The sequence below is a fragment of the Talpa europaea genome, assembly GCF_964194135.1.
Source record: "Talpa europaea genome assembly, chromosome: 15".
NCBI lineage: Eukaryota > Metazoa > Chordata > Mammalia > Eulipotyphla > Talpidae > Talpa > Talpa europaea.
Window position 1 is genome coordinate 33,304,002 of NC_140083.1, and position 26,334 is coordinate 33,330,335.

At 38.9% G+C, this 26,334-nt stretch overlaps 1 protein-coding gene across 1 annotated transcript in view; it reads right to left on the reverse strand.

The window, feature by feature from the left end:
- Positions 1–1,917: 1,917 nt before the first annotated feature.
- Positions 1,918–26,334, reverse strand: part of RAB21 (RAB21, member RAS oncogene family) — a gene marked incomplete at both ends in the record, with an annotated part of 29,842 nt that continues 5,425 nt past the window's right edge. Inside the window, 6 exons of the mRNA XM_084255011.1 lie at positions 1,918–2,060; positions 6,527–6,615; positions 6,991–7,045; positions 12,062–12,125; positions 17,015–17,122; positions 17,860–17,919. Coding sequence (XP_084111137.1) covers positions 1,918–2,060; positions 6,527–6,615; positions 6,991–7,045; positions 12,062–12,125; positions 17,015–17,122; positions 17,860–17,919 — 519 coding nt within the window. The remainder of the gene's footprint in view (positions 2,061–6,526; positions 6,616–6,990; positions 7,046–12,061; positions 12,126–17,014; positions 17,123–17,859; positions 17,920–26,334) is intronic.

The window sequence follows — 26,334 nt, forward strand, 5'->3', positions numbered from 1 at the left end:
AGGCTTCCTCTACAACCTCAGAAAGAACCAAGAGGGCAAAGGCAATTTTTCCTGCATCATGATTCTTGTACTCATGATTCCGTTTTCCTCTTTCCAAACCCTCCATAAACAGGAAACCGAGTAACTACAGAGTATAGTCATCCTATTAAAGACAATTTTAGTTTATCTCTCAGACTCTTCCCACCCCACACTCCCCAACACACACAGAGGCCAATGGTTGAGTTTGGCAAGGGCAATTAAAGAAGGTTAAGGGAAGGCTCAGAAAATACCTACTACTAAGTTAAAATTCCAGTATCATAATATCAAATTATCAGTTCATTCAATTTTTAACCCATTTGGGAAAGTTTAAGCTATTAACTTAAAAATATGGTGATTCTACTTTAGTAACTATTATCTACCTATTGCCTCTTAACTGCTCATGCTAATAGCTTTATTGCATACTACTGTTTCTAATAAGAAGCAAATCCAGGGACCATTCCATTTTATATTAGACATAACATTTACTAGTTTTCCAAGCATGACAGAAATGGAAAAATATATATAAGAAGAACAATTTATATTGATTTCCACAATTTGTGTTCTTTCTGTGAGCAGTGCCTGATTCTATTAAAATAAACAAATTTAAGTTGTTCTGTGCTTATGGAAAAAAAAAACCCTAATGAGACTAATTTACAAAGTATACAAGAATATAATTTTATAACAAATCTTTCCAGTGTTCACTATAACTGCATTACATGAAATAATTTTCCCTCACAGAAACTTAGGATAGTTTGTAAAAATGAACAAAGCTTTCTGTGTTTAGCTCTGGCAAGTAATGAACAAATACAACTTGCTGACAAAGCATCTAAAAGTTGCCTCAGGAGCATAAACTAACATCAACATGCTGTGTGAATGAGTACTGGTGAGTGGCTACTACCCGGGACCCACTTCCTCTCTTCTCACACCAGCAAACCCATCTCACTCACATAAAGGAAGAGAAAACCCAAACCGTTGCAAAAGTGAAACAATGCTCCACTCAAACAATCTAAGGGAACCATCCTAAAGGAAAATTGAGAAGGCATCTCTTTTATCAAAAACAAAACAAAACAAAACATACAAAGGCAAGTGCTGCTGTTCGATCATCAGATGGACTTAGGCAAAAAAAAAAAATGTGACAACAGCAATAATTCAAGTAATGTATATGTGAAAATTTAAACACATCACTTTCAAGTTAAGACAAAAGTGAAAGGTAACTATGATCTTTATAACAGAGTCAAAAAGCTTAGGCATTATCACCAAATGTTAATTCACTTTACAGTTATCAATGAGACTATTGTATATATTTTTGCACCTTGCGCTTATAAAAGCAGATAAAATATTTAATGTGTAATGTACAATGTATTTTACCAGCTCAGCATACAGGATGTATATAGATTATATCAAAGTAGTAGACAGTTAGGGGCCTGTGCAAACCCTGCAAAAATAGTACTTCAGGTATCTGCTAATTAAAAAAACAAAACAAAAAGTCTGCTATTTAGAAGTGATACAATTCAAACTACCACAAAATACAAAGGGCTGCAAAAATGTATATCATTCCAACAACATATATAAGTTATTAAATAAAGATTTGATTTAAAAGAATATAAATGAAGCCTTTAAGTAGGTCTTTTCTACATGCATATTATTCCTTATTAAAGAAAAAATATGTAAAAAGGCCATTGGTAATTGCTTTGTTAACATTTGTAGAAAATGCCAATTCTCTGGTCACAAACTCCACTAAGTTTAGCACTTAAGGTCTCTGCAGTGTTATAAACGTAATTTAAAATACTGTTAATCCTATAATTCCATTGGTAAAATAACGTGACTTGGAATATGGCAGTCTTCATGTTGAGGGCAATGATCCACAGTTTGTTTTTTTAATTTCTTAGGTGTGAACAGTTATCCAGAAGAACAGCAACCTCCACCACTGCTCTGGGTTTGAGGTTCATCATCAATAATCTGTACACCTCTCCTTGCAGCTCCTGGCTGACTGGAGCCATTGCCTTTTGCCCTCTCATCCACTTGTGCTGTTTCTATCATCCCTAAGAAAGGAAGAAAAGAAATTATTTAGGGGCATAATTCTTAAGTTATGTTCAATAAAAAGCTTTTCCTGCAACATACCTAGAAATATATCAAAGTTCAAATTGTTCCACATACAAATATTTAAAGTACAAGATTTATTCTTTGACTAGTAACATAATACCTTTATGATACTATAAGAATGAGTTTGCGACATGGGAAGAACAAAATTGGAAGACCTGGCAGCTCTCATCCCAAGACTGTCCATCTTGTGACTACGCAGATATCTTTTTCCTTTCCCTCTGTCCTTTTAAAATATAAAAAACAAACAAGCAAAAAAACCCAAAGTGGGAAGACTCACGCTATGTGATATAGTTTCAAATTACTCTAATGAAGTAAGATCAGTAAACAAAGTCCAGAAATAGATTCCATATTGTTCATGTGATTTTTGACATACCTATCAAAATTATACAATGTAGAAAAGATAATCTTTCAGGGCCTCCCTGGTGGCGCAGGAGTTAAGAGTCAGCACCATTATACTATCACCAGCCATTGCAGCATGAGCTTGATGCCCGTCCAGGGAACTAACCCACATATGGTGCAGTAGACCTCTCCTGTCTAGCCCACTGCAGTGTATTTCAGTACACTCAGCAGTGTATTTCAGTAGATCTGCCAGTTCTGCTCCCCTGTCTGTCACTGGGTGAATCATCCCACCCCCTCACCTCTGGCCTATACCCCAGTTCTTATATGTATAAATAAAATATTTTTTAAAAAAATACTCTTTGAGAGACAGTTACAAAAAATGAAAAGAAAGATACAGACTAGGAGTAAATATTTGGGAATACATATCTGAAAAGATGAGGGAAGAGAAGAGGGAGTCCTTAAAACAACAAAAATTTTTTTTTAAAGATTTATTTATCTTTACATACAAGAGCTGGGGAACAGGCCAGAGATGCGGGGTGGGGGTGGGATCCACCACAGACAGAGTGGGGAACAGAACAGGCAGACTGACTGAAGTACACTGCTGAGGGGAGCAGCAGGCGAGACAGAAGAGGTCTGCCACGCCATGTGTGTTGCTCCTTGGCCAGCTGGGGATGAAACTCATTCTACAGAGGATGTTGATTGCTTCACAGTGTGGTAATTAACCCCTTGCACCAACAGGGAGGCCCAAAACAAAACTTCCTAAAACAGAAAAAGGGTTCCTAAACTTAGGTCCAGAGGATAACCTTTTTTTAAATATTTATTTTTTTAATTTATTTATGCACACAACAACTGGCATGTAGGCCGATGGTGTGGGGGATGAGAGGATTCACCAGAGACAGAGTGGGGAGCAGAACAGACAGAATGACTAAAATACACTGCTGAGGGGAACAGTGGGCAAGTCAGGAGAGGTTGGCTGCACCATGTGGGTAACTCCCTGGCCAGGATCAAACTTGTGCTGCAGTGGCTGAGGATAGCTTCATAGGTTGCGTCTTAACACCTTGCGCCACCAGGAAGGCCCTCTTACATCATTTTAAATAGACAATTTTCTTTTTTCTTTTTTTTTTTTTAATTTTATAGAGGCATGTTTATTTATTTGTTTGTTTGTTTGTTTTGTTTATACATGCACTGGGTACAGTCAGAAGCGCGGGAGGGTGAGAGAATTCACCAGGGCCAGAGCGGGGAGCAGAGCAGGCAGAAGGACCGAAGTACACTGCTGAGGGGAGCAGCGGGCGGCAGGAGAGGTCTGCGCGCCATGTGGGACCCTCCTCCGGTGGCCGGGGAGCAGCCGGGGATCGAACCGGCGCTGCAGAGGCCGCGGGCAGCTTCGCAACCCAGCGCTCAACTGCTGCGCCACCGGAGAGGCCCTAAATAGACAATTTTCTAATAAAGATGTCAGGCTTAAAACATTTGTAAGGGCCTCCCTGGTGGCGCAGCGGTTGAGCGCTGGGTTGTGAAGCTGCCCGCGGCCTCTGCGGCGCCGGTTCGATCCCCGGCTGCTCCCCGGCCACCGGGTGAGGGTCCCACATGGCGCGCAGACCTCTCCTGCCGCCCGCTGCTCCCCTCAGCAGTGTACTTCGGTCCTTCTGCCTGCTCTGCTCCCTGCTCTGGCTCTGGTGAATTCTCTCACCCTCCCGCGCTTCTGACTGTACCCAGTGCATGTATAAACAAAAAACAAACAAACAAACAAATAAAACATGCCTCTATAAAAAAAAAAAATTTGTAAGCTACTGATCTACAACATGGATACTACTATGGTCTGAGTACATCATCATCCTTGAGTACTTATTAGAAATCTGAAACTCAGGCCCACAGCAGACATACTATACTGAAATACTTCATTTTAATAAGCTCTCATGTGATTAATATGTATAGCAGTGGTTCTCAAACTTTGGTGTTCATGGAAATCATTCACAGGGATTTTAAAACACAGATTCTGAGTACTACCTCCAAAGATTTTGATTTAGTAGGTTTAGGGTAGAGAGCCCAAGAATATGCATTTCTAACATATATTCTCAAGTGATATTTGATGATCAGGGCACCCCATTTAGAGAATTACAGCTCTAGAAGAATTACGAATGACTGTTAGGTTTTTATAAAATTGAAATTCACTTCAAGTTATATATATTTTATAAGGAAAAATACTATATAGTTTCATCAGGTTCTCAAAAAAGTACAAAGTCCAAAGGCCTTCCTGGTGACGCAAGGGGTTAAGTCGCAGCACCAAGAAGCAATTGCAGCCACTGTAGCACGAGTTAGATCCCCGGTTAGGGAGCTAACCCACATGATACAGCAGACCTCTCCTGTTTCACCCCCTGCTCCCCTCAGCAGTGTGTTTCAGTCAATCTGCCTATTCTGCTCTCCACTCTTTCTTTTTTTTTTAAAGAACAAAGTCCATAAATCAAGCATAATTTGACAAAAATCATTTCATTCTATTATTTTGCAGACTAGGGTTTTCCTAAGTATAGTATGCATCCTACTGACGATATGAGAAATGACATTCAGTTATATATAAACAAATTTATTTTCCTATCTTTTTTTTTTTTGTTTTAAATATTTATTTATTTATTTATACAAGCACTGGGTACAGTCAGAAGTACGGGAGGGTGAGAGAATTCACCAGAGCCAGAGCGGGGAACAGAACAGGCAGACTGACGAAGTACACTGCTGAGAGGAGCAGCGGGCAGCAGGAGAGGTCTGTGCGCCATGTGGGACCCTGGCCGGTGGCCAGGGATCGAACCAGCACTGCAGAGGCTGCGGGCAGCTTTGCAGCCCAGTGCTCAACCGCTGCACCCCCAGGGGAGGTCCTTCCTTTCTATCTTTTTAAAAATGAAAGTTTCAAACACAAATAAAAGCAGGAATAGCATAATGAAAATCATCCATACCCTCTCAGGATCCATACCATTATTTTGAATGAAATCCCATACACAATTCTATTCATAAAATTTTTAAGAAGTATAACCATACCACCACAATCACACTTAAAAAATTTATGGTCATTTCTTAATATCATCAAACATTCAGTGAGTGTTCACATAATCCTGATTGTTTCTAGATAGTCTTTTTCATTAGTTTGTCAAATTTGAATCCAGATAAGGTCCATCCAAAGCAAAAAGTTGTTATGTGACTTAAATCTCTTTTAAACTGTATATTCTGTCCATTTTTACTTAATAGTTATGCATATATTTTAATATGTATTTAGCACATTGCACACATGATTTCATAACTATAAACTATAGCTCACAATAAGGCTAAAGCATTTAAGCTTTAAAAAGATGAGTTAAGGGCCTCCCCTGGTGATGCAGCGGTTGAATGCTGGGCTGCGAAGCTGCCCACAGACTCTGCAGCGCCAGTTCGATCCCCGGTCACTGGGTGAGGGTCCCACATGGCGCGCAGACCTCTCCTGCTGCCCACTGCTCCCCTCAGCAGTGTGTTTCATCAGTCTGCCTGTTCTGTTCCCCGCTCTGGCTCTAGTGAGTTCTCTCACCCTCCCGCGCTTCTGACTGTACCCAGTGCTTGTATAAACAAATAAATCTTAAAAAAAAAAAAAAAAAAGAGTTAAAAATAGGGCCTCCCTGGTGGCGCAAAGGTTAAGACGCAACCTATGAAGCTATCTGCACCACAACAGCACAAGTTCAATTCCCGGCAAGCCAGGGAACAACCCACATGGCGCAGCAGACCTCTCCTGACTCGCCCCGCTGCTCCACTCAACAGTGTACTTCAGACAATCTGCCTGTTCTGTTCCCCCACTCTGTCTCTGGTGAATCCTCTCACCCCTCCCACACCTCTGACCTGTAACCCAGCTCTTGTATGCATAAATAAATAAATCTTTTAAAAAAGATGAGTTAAAAATATTAAATAAATAACAGTACTGGCAGATGTGACAAATCATCAATGTGGACATTAATGTAGATAGTAAAGCATCACTTAAAAAAATACCAATATTCTATATTAAAAAAGCCTAACATACTCTTACTAATATACTCATACTAATTCTGAACATACTTACTTTTGCAAAGGTCAAGAAAGAGTTCCTCAATTCCTTTGTTCTGTTTGGCTGAAGTATGATAATGCTTTGCTCCCACAGATTCTGCATATCTTAAAAAAAAAAGTGGCATAAGAGATTGATGTTAAGAAATAAAGCTTTTTTGTTTTATCAAGAGTGCTATCTGAATTTTTTCACAACAGCAGTTTGAGTAACTTAAATTACTAATTAACCCAGATTTAGTGAAATTAAGATTATATAGTCATTTAATATTTCTATATATTAAACTCAATTTTAAACAAGAACACACATCTAATAAGAAGTGAAGATTTTATAAATTAATTTGGAACTCAAATACTTCAAAGTTTTTGTGATTCACAACAGAGTTTTCTTTTGCATCACTCAGATTTTACTGAAAGCACACTGCAAAAAAAGAAGACTTCCAATGGGGAGTTATAAGGGAAAAGGGAAGAGGATAACACACTTACGATTCTGCTTCTTGAATGGAAACATGTCTCTCCTTTTCCAAGTCTATTTTATTACCTAATTTGAAAAAGTAAATGCCAATCTTTAGTACTGATTCATTTTATAATTAAATTAGGCCAATTCTAAATATATAACTATGGCTTTAATCACCTAGAAAAATATTACTGGTCCCCATTAGATTTAAAAATGTCCTGAGGGCCTCCCCTGGTGGCGCAGCAGTTGAGTGCTGGGATGCGAAGCTGCCCGCAGCCTCTGCAGTGCCGGTTCATTTCCCGGCTACCGGCGAGGGTCCCACATGAAGCGACAGACCTCTCCTGCCGTGCCCGCTGCTCCCCTCAGCAGTGTATTTCGTCAGTCTGCCTGTTCTGCTTCCCACTCTGTCTCTGGTGAATTCTCTCGCCCTCCCGCACTTATGACTGTACCCAGTGCTTGTATGAATAAATAAATAAATCTTTTAGAAAAAAAAAATAAAAAAATAAAAAAAAAAAAATAAAAATGTCCTGAAACTATAAAGTTAACTAACTCCTAAAATAGTATAATCCCTCAAATAGCATAATGAGTATTCTTCCTGAAGCTGTAGTCTCTGTCAGAAAGAATAACTTTCCAATGAGACAAGCGCTATTCTTTGATTTGGGTATAATACGAAACAAGATTAACTAGAACCTAGAGATAAACTTATGATTCTTAGCCAAGTGTAAAAGGTCCTCAACCAACTTATAGTCAATCATAAGCAAAGCAATTTTATTTTTCACAAAGATGTATTAGGCTAGCTTCTTAGGTCCAAAGACTATCTTGGTTTCCTAGATGGTATAAGCTGGTTAGAGAAAGAATTAAATTGCATGGCTTTTTAAGCATTTCACCACCAGAACGGGAAACTGTACTATTTGTGTTAAAAACACAGAAGAACTTATAATGCATGCAATTTAACGTTACGGAAAATAAGTTTCTCTCTCCTGTTTTTAAGCAATGAAACCAAACTAAGATTATGATAAAAAAACACTGAAGTGAAGAAACTGCAACTGCAAATTCTTTAGTGAATACAAGATAGAGATTAAGGGGAGATTTTTGACGTACAACGTAGTAAAGGTAATGGAAATAATGGATAGGAATGGGAAAAATATCCTGAGGAAGATCACTTCAAGTATCTTCCTTTCTTCTACTACCACTATGGAGGGGGAGGGTAGGAGAGGAAAGAAACCTTGTATGTAGGTCATTTTTTTACCTGGGGCCTTAGGGCACCTACAAGACAATTTTGGATGAAGCACCTTGAGATGTCATGCTTAGAACTGAAAGGGATAAGCTCAGAGGTTCTGTATGTGGAGAACATCCAGTAATCTGAGCACCTAATTATGAGCAGATGCAAGCAACTATCTGACACCACAGCCTAAGAGGGAGAGAGGGAAGGCAGGAGAGGGAGAATATTACTCAAGAAAAGTTCAATGGGTATGAACAAATTCGTTAATGAACTCTCTCTTCTTTGAACAGTTACCTGTTTACCTCAGTAGGAAGACACCTATTACTTCTTATTTTCTACATTATAATTTGTCAATAAAAATTTCCATTTGCTAAATATTACAGCGAATATATCTGACAGTCACCAGAGGAACACCAGAGGAAAACAAGTTGCTTTATGCTACAAAGAATGCACAAAGCACCATCTAGTGGCTGGTAGTTCAAAGTAGACACAACATTCTGCCACATAGAAAGATAAACAGGATTGTTTTCTTTAGCTAGCAAAGAAATTTTTGCTCCAGTTAACTAAATCCCTATGATTTTTTTTTTCTGATCTTCAGTGTTTTTTTTTTTCAAATTTTACCAAAATCAAACATTTTAAATGACTATTTAAGAGAAATTATTCTCAAATAATATATATAGTGGACTTTGCTTTATTATTTAATAACACTTTAGACTTTACTAATTTTAATAAACCCAGTTACCATTAAATAACTGTTTTAATAACCCAATTATTTTAGACTTCAAAACTTTAATGTTTGGGGCCTCCCTTATGGCACAAGGGTTAAAGTCTCAGTACTAGCAAGCTATCTTCAGCCATTGTGGTATGTGTCTGATGTTCCACTGAACTGGCATGAGTTCAATCCCCAGCCAGGATGCTGACCCACATGGCACAGCAGACCTCTCCCGTCTCGCTCACCCCTCGCGTCAGCAGTGCATTTCTGTAGATCTGCCTGTTCTGTTCCCCATTCTGTCTCTGGTGAGTTCTCTCACCCCCTGCACCTCTGGTCTATACCTCAGTTCTTGCATGCATGCATAAATAAATAAAAATAAATCTGTAAAAAAAAAAAAAAAAACTTTAATCCCTCCACTATTTCTTTGAGCAATCAATGTTCACAATGGAGTGACAGCACAAAGTCACAGAAAGCTACCTGTTAATAAGTAACATCTTTCCAAAACTCAAAAATTTTTTAGCTCCTATATTCTTTTAAAAGCAAGACAACTAAAGGACTAAACTTGGAAGCTTTTATCTGTTTGAATACTACTGTGCAACTGCATTAGAAACTTTCTAACAGGAATAAAACATCTGAAAGCAAACCATCAAAGTACTACTGATGGTCTCATAGCAATAAAGAGCTAGAACCACATTCTCCTTAGACTGGAGAGTATGTGGCCTAATGGAGAGAACCCTCAAAAGGCTTTTAAAGCTGATAAAAGTTGTGTTTAAGTCTTGGCTCACTTCATAAAAATATGGAATTATCTAGTCTCCTTTAGTGTAACTTTTTACAAATGCAGTTAACAAAGCCTGCAGGATTAATGTGAAAACATATGTAAAGGGAAAATATATAGGACATACTCAACATAGAATAGTTACTATTATCAGCCATAATCATTGATATTCAGTAAATTATCATGTGAAAAATCAATTATTTTATGAGAAAATTAAAGCCCATGACAGATAATACACTTTTCACTACCATAATGCTGGCTTCATCTAGCTAATTTATCCAACACTCTAAGAAATCTCTTATTCACCCTCCAAATTTAGTAAGGCTTACTTTTTGTGCTATCACCCATTCTGTACTTCCACCTGTATAGGATTTATCATATAATACAGCAAGTTTATTTTTTCTCCCAATAAGCTCTGAGAAATAAAGATCATATCTATTTTGTTTACTTATTTATGCCACTATTCCCAGTCTGGTGCATATTAAGTAACACAGAGTACTGGTTGAAGATATGGGCTTGAAGCAGGAGAAAGGCCTTAGTTAAACCAGACCTACCATAACTAGCTATGTAATTTGGAAAGTGTCAAGCTCAATGTAAATGCAGTGTTGTCAAGAGGCTTAAATGAAGTAATAAATGTGTAGTTCTTAGATGAGCACTTGACATTCAATAAATGGGATAATGTTGGGATGAGAGAGAAGCACAGATGGGGCTTCTAACATGAAACAATTTTCATTTTTGTAGCAAATAGGCCCTCAAAAATTATTACAAATCTAACTAAAATTCCAAATCACAGCTGCGGTAGAATAGAGACAGTCTTTCATACGTCATACCATTCATTAATAAACATTACATAACACTTGATGAGAAATACCTGACCTACTCAGCCAGTACACTAGCAGATCCAATATTCATAAACTTACAATATGAACCTGGAGAGTATACAGTTTTACTATTCATAAGTGTATTTACTGTCAGTCTCACAGAAAGAAAGAAGGAACAAAGCATTAGCTTCATTTATCGTAAGAAATAATAACCTCCACATAGAAATTAAAATGACTTTTTCAATTCAAATCCCAGTTTTGGTAACTGCCTGGTGTGGGGCAAGTATTGTATCTTCAAGCTCAGTTTCCTCTACAAAGGTCTTATCATTACAAAGATTACATGAGGTAAAGTCTATAAATACAAAGCCGTGTCTAGTATAATTTATAGTTCTATAATTCATTTTCTATCAAAGAAATAATACTATAAAGAAAAAGGTAACCCAAGAGAAATTACAGAAGTCCAAGAGTGAGTTCTACCGTTCTTTTATAAAACCTTAAGCATATTGTTCCACCAATATACCTCCACATATCATGACCTGTTTGTATTCTTGGAGTCAAATTTTCCCTCAACTCAAAAATGTGTAAAATTAAATGTATAGAGCAAAAACTAGCTTATGTCATTGCCTTTTTTTTTTTTAAAAAACTCTGTTTTAAAGTAGTTCCTGACTCTCCTGCATTGTTGGTGGGAGTGCAAACTGGTTCAACCACTGTGGAGAGCTGTGTGGAGATTTCTTGGCCTACTAAACATTGAGCTTCCATATGATCCAGCAATTCCACTCCTAGGTATTTACCCAAAGGACACAGAAACCTCAATTCCAAAGAGCACCTGCACCCCTATGTTTATAGCAGCACTGTTTACAATAGCTAAGCTTTGGAAACAACCCAAATGCCCAAAAACAGATGACTGGATCAAGAAGATGTGGTACATATACACCATGGAATATTACTCAGCATTCAAAAAAGATAAACACATGCAATTTGCAGCAACATGGATGGAGCTGGAAGGGATCATGCTCAGCCAAATAAGCCAGAAAGAAAAAGAAAAATACTGGATGGTCTCACTCATAGCAGGAATCTAGAAAACTTAAATAAGGAACCAGAAAAAAGAATAACTACAAGAAAGAAAAAATCAAAATCAACAAACAACTATGAACCAGAGACACTCTATGGGGCTGGGGGGCGGGGAAAGGAGGGATTGGGGTCAAAATAAGGGGGTTGTAATTGTATGGGGAATATAAAATAAAATTTAAATTAAAAAAAATAAAGGAAAAAATAAAGTAGTTCCTGAACTCTTTTTTTCTAAATAAAATCTCATGGTAAAAACTAAAGGTCAAATTAAAGTAAGTGTGGAAGACTAGAAGCCAGAAGTTTGGCTTCCCATTTGCCCGCCAAGGTTTTTCTTAAAGTACAGAAATTACCCTGAAAGATCACTTCCAAATCCTGTTATTCTAAAAATATTAGTATTAAAATGCCATTCTTCTCTCATGAAGCTTTTACATAATTACCAATTTATTATTCTTTAATAGAAAAACATTATAGAAACAAAGGGCATTTTTAAAAAAATGCTTACCAACTATACATAAACAGATTTCATTTCCCAACATTTTCCGTAATTCTTTGACCCAGTTTTTTACCTGTATGCAAAAGAGTAAATATTAAAACAAATTCTGTTTTAAAGACTATCATTACAACACTGCAAAACTTAAATTATAAAAATAGCTCCAAATTTTGTCTAACAAACCACATTATTTAGTTGCTAATAGAAATGATTCACTGTAGGAGATCATGTTATTTAATACTAATTATACTGCACACCACACATACAATGGGAAAATATTTCTCTATATGCATCTACATGTAAGTGGAGACAGAAGCACTTCTAACCACAAATTTCCATATATCTTCCATAGATTCAAGCAAAGTTGTTCATCAAAGCAAAGGCTTCTAGCCTCTGATAGGAGGAACTTGTATAGTCACTTTGGACTTAGGAACAGGTGGTTACTTGTATCCTTTGTTCCTAAGCAAGATACAGGAGTTTCTGGTCACACGCTTTAAAAAAAAATGTATATAGATACCCAAAAACAAACAAACAAAAAAGAGTAGCAAAATTCTCATCCTTTAGTGTAAGTTATTTTTGTGGGTTTTTTTTTTTTTTAAGATTTTTATTTATTTATTTATACAAGCACTGGGTACAGTCGGAAGCACAGGAAAGTGAGAGAATTCACCATAGACAGGGTGGGGAGCAGAACAGGCAGACTGACGAAGTACACTGCTGAGGGGAGCAGCGGGCGGCAGGAGAGGTCTGTGCGCCATGTGGGACCCTCGTCGGTGGCCGGGGATTGAACCGGCGCTGCAGAGGCTGCGGGCAGCTTCGCAGCCCAGCGCTCAACCGCTGCGCCACCAGGGAGGCCCCAAGTGTAAGATTTTTTAAACTTGGCACTAATGATATTTTTGCTCAGATAATTCCTGTTATGAGGGACTGTCCTCCACAATACAGTTATGGTTAGCAGCATCCCCGTCTCCTGATCACTAGATACCAATAGCACCCTCCAGTTATGACAAGCAAGTGGTCACCTCCAGATATTGCCACCCCCTGGTGAAGAACCACCAGTATACAATGACTCCAGTAACAAACTGGTTCTTTATTGTGGAAGAAGCATAGCAGCAGGCACAGATGGGAGTAAACTGGAGTTAAGTAAATCAATCTTTTGAACTCAAGGTTTCAAATATGTTGACCACAAGAACAAAATAAAGAAGCAGGATACTTCTCATTTTTTGTAATGGAATTTAATCTGTGTAATTAAATCACAAAGAACCTAACAACTGTCCTCCCCCCACTTTGCAAAAAAAAAAAAAAAACCTATAAATTATAAAAATTAATTTAGACATGTGGCAAGCACCTATTGTGCACCTGGTCCCATGGTACAAATGTAACATTTTCACCCTTCTGTTCTCTTCAAAAATGCAGAGGAACTGTCTTTAGTGAAACAAAAATCTTTATAAAAATAAAGGTTATCAATTAGCAATACTGTATCTCTGTAATAACACCATCTTTTTGTTTCATTCATATATATGTATAAAGTTTAACTTCTACTTTAGGTGACTTATATTAAGAAAAATGTGAGGGCCTCCCCTGGTGGCGCAGTGGTTGAGCACTGGGCTGCAAAGCTGCCCGCAGCCTCTGCAGCACCGGTTTGATCCCCGGTCACCAGGCGAGGGTCCCACATGGTGCGCAGACCTCTCCTGCCACCTGCTGCTCCCCTCAGCAGTGTACTTCGTCAGTCTGCCTGTTATGTTCCCCACTCTGGCTCTGGTGAATTCTCTCACCCTCCCACGCTTCTGACTGTACCCAGTGCTTATATAAATAAATAAATTAATCTTTAAAAAGAAAAGAAAAGAGTACTGGTATAAAGTATGTATCTTTATCACCTCAAACATGCCAGAATTCAATAATGAATTGCTCTAGTCTCTGCACATATAGCACCATAACCAACTGAATCTAATAAGTTTTTAAAAAGTGTATTATTCATCTCCAATCAGATCCCCTTCCACAGACATCATAATAATTACCCCCATATATTCTGTGCTGAATGAAGGATAATCACAAATTCTTTGCCAATCTTCCCATGGACAGTTAGTCTATTTTCTCTTTGGATCTGGACAAGACTTGTAAGTTGCTTTGACCAAAGAATGTGGCAGAAGTTAATACTATGTTTGTTCCAGAGGTAAGCCTTAAGAAGGCAGCTATACTCTTGGTATGTGGTTGTCATAGAAGCAGCTTAGGGCAGAGGGCCTCCCTGGTGGCCTAGGAGTTAAATCTCAGTGCTATCACTGCTACGGCCTGAGTTCAATCCCCAGCCAGGGAACTAACCCATATATGGTGCACCAGACCTCGCCTGTCTCGCCTGCTGCTCCCTATGCAATGTATTTCAGTAGGTCCTCCTGTTCTTCTCCCTACTCTGTCTCTGTTGAATTCTCTACTGCAACCCCCACCCCATCCCGTACCTCTGGCCTACACCTCAGTTCTACACCAAAAAAAAAAAAAAAAAAAAGTAAATAAAGACTTAGGACAGAATACAGAATAATGACAAAGTATGTGCAAAAAAGTACTAGAGGATGAGACACCAGATGCAGAGGCCATATGGAGAACCAGGCCTTCTTGTAATGTCCCAGTCTAGTCAAACTTGCAGTTCAATGCCACTGTGTGAGTGATTCCACATGGAGTAGATGACCTGCCCACTCAATCCACAAAATCATAAAAAATAACACTTTGTTTTAAGTCACCAAATTTTGAGAGGTTTGTTGCACAAGAGATAAATGGGCATTTAGCTAGCTAAAAGACTCAACTTTCTCTTAATAAAATACTTGAACCATTTCTTTTTATGCCAAAAGGCAGCCCCAGTATAACCAAAAAAAAAAAAAAAAAAAAATTAAATCTGTAAATTACCTATCATTTCTATTTCTGTTGTTCTACTGCTCATTGAAAGCATTTCCACATGCCATTAATGATCCATATATATATATATATATATATATATATATATATGATTCATCAGTTAAATATTGGGAAATAAAGAGAAAAAAATTGAAAAGACAAACAATTTAAACAATAACAAACCTGTAACTCAAAGCAAGAAAGTTTCTGACTCGAAATTACCCCCTTTATACATATTCTTGACGTATTTATTTCAAGAGTTTTCAAAGAAAGGGTCAAATAAGTAATCCATCCTGATTCTGATGAGAATTCAGAGAAAATTTAATGGTTACTCACTTTTCTGTTCCAAATAACTTATTTTCGCTTCTAAATTTTAATTTTAATTATACTGAAATAACATAATTTAGTGTAAAAGGTTTAAATGCCATTATAATTGCTAAACTATGAAATCAGCATAATGTCTACCTGATCAGTTGCACAAAACTCATTCTTTTTTTTTAAAACAGATACAAGAAATCTCAAAGAATAAGGGAGCAACAACTAATTAAAGGCCACGATTACTAATCGAACACCAAAACTCCATTCTTAGAAGCCCCTATGTGGCTGGAAGGAGGATGGGAAAAGGCAATGGTACTGCAAAAGTCAGAGCTATTCTGAACATGAAACCCTATCTGTCCATTAAGACAACGCAGGGCTTAGCAAAGAAAATAATCACTGAGACAGTAAGTTAAAAGATTTTGGTTCAGATAGTAAAGGTGGCCCTTCACTGCAGCAGAATCAGTGTATTGAGAAGGCAGTGCTGGGGTTGACCTCCAGATCTACAGGGTTTCTTCTTGGCATCCAAGTCCTTTATAATATCTTCAAGATTTTCAGTCAGGTTTGGTATGTCACAGTTCTGAGCCAGATACCTCCCTAATACACTGCCCAAAGCAAATCCAAAGAGGAAGTGGACCATGGTGTCAGCAAGAGCCCAAACAATTTTAAAAATCTACATTTACTGTATATGCTTCAAGAGGGGGTAACAAAAAAGGAGCTTTAAAATAAACACTAGGGTAGTCCTTGGTGGCGAAGGGGTTAAAGTCTCAGCACTATCAAGCTATAGCCAGCCAGCTAGCCACTGTGGCATGAGTTTGATCCCTGGCAGGGAGCTAAACCCCATGGTGCAGCAGACCTCTCCTGTCTCTCTTGCTACTTCCCTCAACAGTGTATTTCAGTAGATCTGCCTGTTCTTGCCCCACTTTGTCTCCGGCGAATCCTCTTAACCCCTGCACCTCTGGAATACACCCCAGTTCTTATATACAAAAATAAATAAAAACAAATCTTTAAAAAAAAAATAAGCACTACCTAAATTGTCCTCTTAAACTGTAGAGTTTGGGGCCTCCCTGGTGGCACAGGGGCTAAAGATAGAGCTATCACGCTATTACCAGCCACTGCAGCATAAGTTCAATTCCCTAGCTAGTCAGAGAAGTGACCCACATGGCACAGCAGACCTCCTCAGTCTTGCCCGCTGCTCCCCTTGGAAGTGTATTTCAGTAGATCCACCTGTTCTGCTCCCTACTTTGTCTCTGGTGAATCCTCTTACCCCTGCACCTCTGGCCTGTACCCCAGTTCTTGAATGCATAAATAAATAAATCTTTTAAAAAATAATAAAATGTATAGTCTACCCTCCAGGATAACTGTGATGAGAAAGAGGTTAAACTTGATTTAGTTCTTTTTCCTGTTTACAATAAAGGTTTGTGCAATCACAACAAGAATTGTCCAACTGTACACGGAATCAAAGAAAAGTATGTGATTTTGTTTTTAATAGGAAGGAAAAAAACTATGCTTTTCTGAAGCTTCACTTCAGATTATTTCTCTTTCCTAATGTTTGAGAAAGTCATGTAATAAACTATTAAAAACTCTGATAGTCATATTAATATAAATTAAATACACAATTAAAATATATAAGTGGTCGCCACTTATGCACAAACTGTATACCTTTAAAACCAAGATTAATCACATAAGTAAACAAAAAGGTATGTTAATGGAAACTTGAAAAATCAGTATTTTCCTTCTACTAAGTTATCTACCCATAAGTAAACAGAATACCTTCTGAAAAGAATCTTCATCTGTTATATCATACACTAAAATGGCTCCATTTGAATCTCTGTAGTAAATTGGACCCAAAGCATGGAATCTCTCTTGACCTGCTGTATCCTAAATAAAGAAACAAAATGTTTATTAGATCAGAAGAAAAAATACATACATCTGCTGTAGCAACTACAGTAAACTTATTAATTGGTAAGTAGAACATGAAGTCACAACCCCAAAACACTGAAGAAACAAAACAGGTTATAAATTTTTTCAGTCAGATTATATACAATACTTAATGTTTTACTGATATAAAAAATTACTGCTCTTCTTCCATCCCCTCTTCCCCTCAGCAATTTCCCCACACCAACCAAAAAAGCAATTCAGTTGCCAGAGGGTCAAAAAGGCCATTATATGGATTATGATGTAGGAATCAGCCTTGCCTAAAATTCAGGTTCCCCAAGGATGGAGAAAAGAGAGAATGTATTCCCTTAGGAGGATAGAACATGAAGACACAAGGAAGAAAGGTGAGGCAGCCTGTCCACCCACCCTGTCCTTTCTCTGATGTGGAATCCCTCAGAGTTGAAAAATTCATGTATAACACAATTACATTCAAAAATATAATTCTTATCTCCAGCTTAAAAGTTAGAGCAATATACATGTGTACGCTTGTATTCAAGGTATAATTCTTAGCCAGATTTTAGAAAAATAATTTATTAACAAAAGGTTTGGCAACTTTCAGTTAACTAAAAAAAAAAAAAAAAAATTGAGAAGTTTAAATTTATATCCCTTGAACCAATTAATTATTGGATATTAAGAACAGGCAAGGGCTTTTATTCACACAACTGAAAATAATAACTTACCCATATAGCAAGGTTTACTCTTTTCCCACCAATATTTAACTTCTTTGTTAGGAATGATGCCTAAGAAAAGAAAGATATACATTAAACAATGCTTCATATAAAGTAACATTTCTTACCCTAAATACTATAAACGAATGCGTCACCTCAATATGTTTTTTTTTTATTTTTTTTTTTAATAGAGGCATGTTTATTTATTTATTTATTTGTTTGTTTGTTTTGTTTATACATGCACTGGGTACAGTCAGAAGCGAGGGAGGGTGAGAGAATTCACCAGAGCCAGAGTGGGGAGCAGAGCAGGCAGAAGGACTGAAGTACACTGCTGAGGGGAGCAGTGGGCGGCAGGAGAGGTCTGCGCGCCATGTGGGACCCTCCTCCGGTGGCCAGGGAGCAGCCGGGGATCGAACCGGCGCCGCAGAGGCTGCGGGCAGCTTCGCAACCCAGCGCTCAACCGCTGCGCCACCGGGGAGGCCCCGTCACCTCAATATGAAACTCAAATTATCTGGAAGAAAAAGCAATTACTAAGTTTTTATTAATTACAACTATTTTCACTGAACACAGAATATTACTTACCTAATCTAAGAAAAAAGATACCTGTCTTATGAATAATTACAAAAAATAAAGAAAAATTTATAATTAATTATATTTTTAAAGACATTTTCCCCTATAAAAATTTCTTATGGCATTTTATTTGATGCCACTTTACCTACTAATTATAAAAATCTAAGAGAGGTCTAAGATGAGATAAAAGAAATGTTTACTGGTGGCTTACTTAACTATATGTATAAATTCCAACATTATCTGACATGTTCCTATAATTATTTTATAACTCAAAAGTTTAACCTATATCCAAAAATTGTCCCAGATGCTAAAGTCATATAAATGAAATCAGTCCAGTATTCAAGGAGCTGACAGTCTCCTGCAGAAATAAAAATGCAAAGGCAGTTACAGTAACGTGAAAACAGTTAACCCTTTGCACTCCACTGTCCCCTCTCAGGGGACATTGCAATTTATTGGTGATTACGGGGAATTGAGGTTAATTCAACGCAACTTTTTATTTTTTTTTATTTTATTTTTTTATAGAGGCATGTTTTTATTTTATTTATTTATTTGTTTGTTTTTTGTTTATACATGCACTGGGTACAGTCAGAAGCGCGGGAGGGTGAGAGAATTCACCAGAGCAAGAGCGGGGAGCAGAGCAGGCAGAAGGACCGAAGTACACTGCTGAGGGGAGCAGCGGGCGGCAGGAGAGGTCTGCACGCCATGTGGGACCCTCCTCCAGTGGCCTGGGAGCAGCCGGGGATCAAACCGGCGCCGCAGAGGCCGCGGGCAGCTTCGCAACCCAGCGCTCAACCGCTGCGCCACAGGGGAGGCCCACAACGCAACTTTTTGAGACATGCATGTTTCCCTGAAGTTTTATCTTGAAATGGCACAAGAAATTAAATCAAAATATCGTAAAATGGTTCAGAGTGCAAAGGGTTAAAATGGAGGTTCTTGCCAAGTATACTCTAAAAAGAGTACTAAGAAAAGAAGTGTAAAGTCTTCTTGAATTAATCAAAGAATGCTGCAGAGAAACAGTGATGACCACACCTTTAGGCGTAGTAGGGGGTTTTCCTGACAGGTGGTGAAGCCACTGAAGGCTGAAACACATGACTTCTACCCAATGGGGAACTCCATGTTGGTATGGTCAATGCCAGAGATAAGACTACAAGTATAGGAAGAGATTAAATGAATCAAAAATGTCCTAGAATTCAATATCCTAAAGTATGGAATTTATTCTTGTGGGTTTTAATAAAACATATCCTGAAACACTAGACATGTATTTTGTTAATGTATACTATAATCAGATATAGTACCTTCCCCTTAACTGTGCTTCTGCTTTCTCTGGTTTCAGTTACGGGCAGTCAACCATGGCCTGAAAATATTATAATCAGTAAGATATTCTGAAAGGCCACATTCATACAACTTTTATCACAATGTTATAATTATTCTATTTTATTATTGTTGTTAATCTCTTACTGTGCCTTACATAAGTTAAATTTTATCATAGGTCCATAGGAAAAAACAGGGCCTCAAATAACATTATTTAATTTAACATCATTTAGTTGTAACACTGATGCAGAAAAAATAACCCCAGTCAACACTGAATGACATTATTCGAGGGCCTGCTTCCATTATACATGTCATTTCACATTAAGTCATAGTTTCCAAGAAAATTTGACAATGTTAGGGAAGGACTTACTAGATAGGGCTTGGTACCAGTCACAATTTCAGACTCACTGGAGATCTTGGGACATTCTGCCCTCAGATAAGAGACTGCTACTATATATTTGAGAAATACTGCATTTGCTCTGTAACCCCTGTGTACATTCACAATACACATCAGCACACCAAGAGACTACAAAAAAAGAAAGCTGGCTAAATGCATTTATACAAGCATTTCCCAAACTCGTTTTACCTTTTTTCCATAGAGAAATATCCTAAAGAAAATTGTTAAGGGATAATACTGCTGAAAATGGAAAACCACTGACAAGTTTTTAAGCAGTGAAATATAAGAGCTATATTTTAAGAGACTACCACTGGGTTAGAAGGGGAAATTGGACTAGAAAGGACAAGACTAGATACGGAGACAGGAAGCTATTACAGAGTTGAAGAGAAAAACAAAAAGGGCCTCAACTAAGTCCCTGAAGAGAGAAGAGGAGAAAAAGAACAAAATCAAGAGTAACTGAAGTGGAGAGAAAAATCAGAGTTCAAAGCTATGTAAAAGGTAAAACAAACAAAAAAGTTGAGTGGTAAATTATTATTGGAGATGGAACCTAGATTTCAGTAAGAACTATTTGCTGGATACACACCAAAGAAAATTAGAAAAAAAAGGTCACTGGATTTGGTGATTAACAAAGGAATCTTCAGATAAATACAAATGGCAGAGCTCCAAACCAAGAATGTCTGCCTTCAAAGCTCAAGTTGTACTAATTAAGATTAAATGAAAGTTTATGCAGAAAAGGGTAAAACATAAATGGCAAAAGAACAAAAGAAGTAACTTGGAAAATGAGAAGAGCAAACACATGTTTATGACATGTTTGTGAATAAAGGATTTCTTTCATTATACTGATAGCCAGAGGTTAAAAATATGATCTCTGGGGCGACCCAGGGGGCATAAGGGGTTAAGTCTCAGCACTATGAAGCTATGTGCTGCACCTCCCCCTGCAGTGACCTTTAGGGCTAACCGTCCCTAGGTCCGGCTAGCACGCAGGGGGAGAACAGCAAAACCCTACCTGCTGCACCTCCCCCCCTCAGTGATCTTTAGGAATGGCTTTCGCCACGGTCCCTAGAGGTCCCTAAATCCGGCTGGGCAACCAGCGGGGGAGGGGGGGGGGACGGGACGGGACGGGACGGGACGGGACGGGACGGGACGGGACGGGACGGGACGGGACGGGACGGGACGGGACGGGACAGCCTGAAGCAGAGAAAGTGCAGCGGAAGTTCCCTGAAAAGGCAGAAGCTTATCAAAAGACAACGACCACCAAGAACCACTACAAGAATGCTAAAAATCTTGTCCCTCTTCCTAGAACTACAAACTTTAATCCTATTTGTCTTTCTAAACTTCCTTCTTTCTTCTATAATGGTCATTGCTTGTTATGTAGATCACCTCCCTGATAGTGATAGACTAAGCCAGCGAGCAAGCTAATTTCTTTGATATTCATTCCTGTGGTTTTAGAAAACATATATATACTAGTCACAAACTTAAAGAAAATTACACTCAGATTTTCACTCTTGAAGTGTGTCTGTGTGTCATTTCTTTCGCCCCCTGACCACCCTGCACGCTTCTCTCAACCCTGAGGTGGCCTCATCGTTTACTGCTGTGCTGGTCCGCGGCAGCTATGGGCAGCCACTGCAACACAAATTTGATCTCTGCCAGGGAGCTGACCCACATGGCACATCAGATCTCACCTGCTGCTCTCCTCAGCAGTGGATTTCAGTGGATCTGCCTGTTCTGCTCCCCACTCTGTCTCTGGTAAGTCCTCTCAGCACCCGCACCTCTGGCCTGCACCCCAGCTCTTGTATGTAGAAATAATCTTTAAAAAAAAAAAAAAAAAAGAATATGGGGCCTCCCAGGTGGCGCAAGGGATTAAGCACCACACTGTGAAGCAATCCACAGCCTCTGCAGCATGAGTTCAATCCCGGGCCGGCCAGGGAGGAAACCACATGGCACAGCAGACCTCTCCTGAGTCGCCCGCTGCTCCCCTCAGCAGTGTACTTCAGTCAATCTGCCTGTTCTGTTCCCCACTCTGTCTCTGGTGAAACCTCTCTGCTGTAACAGAGAAACATCTGAAACATCTCTGGCCTGTACCCCAGCTCTTGTATGCAAAAAGAAATAATAATAATAAAATAAAATACATCTTTTAAAAAAAAATTAAAAAAAAAAAAGAATATGAACCCTGAAGCAGACCTTTGGACTTAAATCTCAATTTTGCCACTTATTACCTGTATAATTTCTTGATCTCAACCATATTCATGGTTTCAATATCAGTGCTATGTAAAGAAACTCAAACTCTGAATCCTAGCTAAATATTTGACAAGTCAACTTAAATGATTCCTTCTCTCAAACAAATTTAAAATTAGACTGATCTTCCCTCAAAAACTGTTTTTTCCAGAACCTCCCTGGTGGCACAAGGAATTGAGATGCAGTACTATGAAGCTATCCGCAGCCACTGCAGCATGAGGGAGCATGTGAGAGCTAACCCACATGGCGCAACAGATCTCTCCTGTCTCATCCGCTGCTCCCCTCAGCAGTGTGTTTCAGTCAATCTGTCTGTTCTGCTCCCCCTGTCTCTGGTGAATCCTCTCACCCCTGGCACCTCTGGCCTACACCCCAGTTCTTGTATGAATAAATAGAAAGATCTGGGCATCCCTGGTGGCACAGCGGTTGAGCGCTGGGTTGCGAAGCTGCCCGCAGCCTCTGCAGCGCCAGTTCAATCCCCAGCCTCCAGGCGAGGGTCCCACATGGTGCACAGACCTCTCCTGCTGCCCGCTGCTCCCCTCAGTAGTGTTATTTCGTCAGTTTGCCTGCTCTGCCCTCCCCTCTGGTTCTGGTGAGTTCTCTCACCCTCCTGCGTTTCTGACTGTACCCAGTGCTTATATAAATAAATAAATAAATCCTTAATAAAAAAAGTAAAGATTTTAGCCTTTAATTACTTGCTACCTTGATATTAAATAAATTCTTTCAGCTTTATTTTAAGGTGTAATTGTATTTGTTTTTTGAGCACGTTTAGTCTTTCGTTTTAAGATTTATTTATTTATGCAGTAAATGTTATCAATTCAGTAAGTTTTAGGAACATAAGAAGAAAAAAATAGTACATACTATGTGCCAACCACCATGCTTGGGGTTTTCTCATTTAATCTCCATCATGACCCTGTGGAGTAGGTAATTAACTATTTTACAGTTCTGAGTCTGAGATTTAAAGAAATAACAATGACTCATAAAAGGTCAGATAATCCAGTGAAGATGCTAGAGTAGGTGGAAGCCTGTTGATCCACTGTGTTTTCCATTATACAAAACTGCCTATTCTAGAACACACACTCATTCCTAAATAGCATTTTTCCTATTAAGAGACTAAGTGTTCCTGGACACCAACTTATCTCCCCAAATTTTCTCAGGTTAGGTACAAAGTAACAAGTATCCTATTTTATTCCTCTAAACCCCAAGCTACAGCACTACTACTTTAAATTCCAATAATTTCATCATCCAAATTTTAGGATATTAACAAAATCGATTATCTTTTTTTTCCCCAAAGATTTTTTTTTTTATTAATGCATACAAGAACTGGGGTCTAGGCCAGAGGTATGGGCAGGGGGTGAGAAGATTCACCAGCAAGAGAGTGGGAAGCAGAACAGGTGATCTACTAAAATACATTGCTGAGATGAGCAGAGGGAGTGATAGTGGAGGTCGGCTGCACCATGTGCGTAGCTCTCTGGCAGGGGATTGAATTCATGCAGCAGTGGCTGGCAGCACTGAGACATTAACCCCTGGGCCACCAGGAAGGTCCCAAAATTGATAATATTATTAGCTCACACTGAGATTGTCATTTCCCATAATACTTATTTACCCAACATCTTATTTGAAATCAGAGCGGATTTTTTAAAATTTCTATTTCAAAAAATATATATATAATTTTAGGAAAGAAACAACTGAAACTGTATCTGCTAGCTAGATTACTTGCTATGCTTGCTAAACACTGGCAAAGCAAAATACCTAAAGCACGATAGTAGTTGAATTATGGACAAATACTTTCTTTCCTGTCTTTATTTTTTTTTTGAGTTCAATAGACTTTCACTAACAGGAGAGAAAAAGAGGGGAGGAAGGAGGAAAGGGGGAAGACAGGAGGTGGGGGTGGGAAGAGACAATGAATGTATAACCAAACAGCTACATTAAATTTGCTACAGTCACTAACACTGTTTCTGGCTCAAGGATTTCAAAGCATCTATTACCATCACTCCCAGACCTTAAGACATGAAAGGATTCAGGCAAATGGTTTATAAAATTGGTCTTCTGTTGCAAGGCAATAAAAATTAGCCATCAAAAGACCAAGCGGGATGCCTAACGGAATGGCGCAGCAGACCTCTCCTGCCTCAACCGCTGCTCCCCTCAGCAGTATATTTCAGTCAATCTGCCTGTTTTGCTCGCCACTCTGTCTCTAATGAATCCTCTCACCCCCAGTACCTCTGACCTACCCCAGCTCTTGTATGCATAAATAAAATAAACCTTAAAAAAAAATACCTCTCCTGACTGACCCGCTGCTCCCCTCAGCAGTGCAATTCGGTCTGTCTGCCCGTTCTGTTCCCCACTCTGTCTCTGGTAAATCCTCTCACACCCCGCATCTCTGACCTGTACCCCAGCTCTTGTATGCATAAATAAATCTCAAAAAAAATAAATAAAAATAAAAAGGCAAATGTCAGCTAGATTAAGAATTCATAGTCACAACTGAGAAAAATTTTTCCTAAAAAAAAATAATCACCCAGTCTTCCATAGCTCACATGTGCCTAGTAAAATACTGAGGGAAGGAAGGACTTAAGACTATTTTATTTAATAAAGGTATTATAAATCAATACTAATGTGGCTTCCAAGGCTACTTGAAAGATATTTCAGATATGCAAGACACTAATCTTACAAAAAAGGAAATCAAGATTGCTAGGCCGGAGACTATGACACTAAATGTAAAACCAACTGCTGAAACCTGAATGTCAAGTGTTGCTCAGGTATAGGTGTATGGAGGAAAATGTAGTACATTTAGCCTTATGAAAACATGGAACAACATTACTATTTTTTGTGGACTTCTAGTGAGTCCTGACCCGCGACGGTGAAGGAAATCAGACATGGGGGACTGTCATGTCCAGCATGCAGCAAATCTTTATTGTCTTAGTGCTTATTACATACTATTTTAATTGTAGCAGGTGTAACATCAAAGTATACCACATAATGATAACACGTATGAATGATTAGTCTATTTTTTTACTATTATCTATTTACTTTAGACAGTAGGATACCAGGCGGTTAGTTCTCACACACATAATCTTATCGCCTCCTAGCCTGAGCCTGGGAAGTTTGCTCATTATTTTGTTGTTGTCAATCTGTGGAGATGTACGCAGTTCACTTCCAGGCTCTCAACACCAAGTCCTGTCACCCAGAGGTTTTCCTCCGAGACACATGTGTTTTCACATGCCTTAGGGACTCAGGTCAAGGCCCTTCTGCTTACTGCGCAGGATCTCTCTATTTTGTTATTCTCAGACTGTGGAGATGTAAAAGCCCGACTCCACGTAGGTCACTTTCCAGGCTCTCAACACCAAGTCCTGTCACTCAGAGGTTTTCCTCCGAGACGCAGGTGTTTTCACATGCCTTAAAGACTTGGGTCAAGGCCCTTTTGCTCACTACGCAGGGTGGCCGCCTCCAACAATTTTTGACTGGGAAATTTAATCCAAGTCTTAAATTATCTCATTTGCCAAACTGACAAAATACTATCTGCCCAGTCAACCTTCCAGCACTACTTTGCAAAATCAAATCTCAGGCACTCTACCCTAGCTTTTAGGTAGCAAACAGGTAGATTTCCGGTTAGAATTGTTAAAGGGAAGATGGTTAATGGTTCTGATTACAGACAATAGTATTCTTACATAGGAGACTAGTTAAAAGTGATAGACTGGGGCCTCCCGGGTGGCGTAGCAGTTGAACGCTGGGCTGCGAAGCTGCCTGCAGCCTCTGAAGCGCCAGTTCAATCCCCGGACGCCAGCGAGGGTACCATATGGCAAGCAGACCTCTCCTTCTGCACCCACTGCTCCCCTCAGCTGTGTACTTCGTCAGTCTGCCTGTTCTGCTCCCTGCTCTAGCTCTGGGGAATTCTCTCACCCTCCCGCGCTTCTGACTGTACCCAGTGCTTGTATTAAAAAAAAAAAGTGATAAACCGAATTTAGAGTAGAGTGCATGAT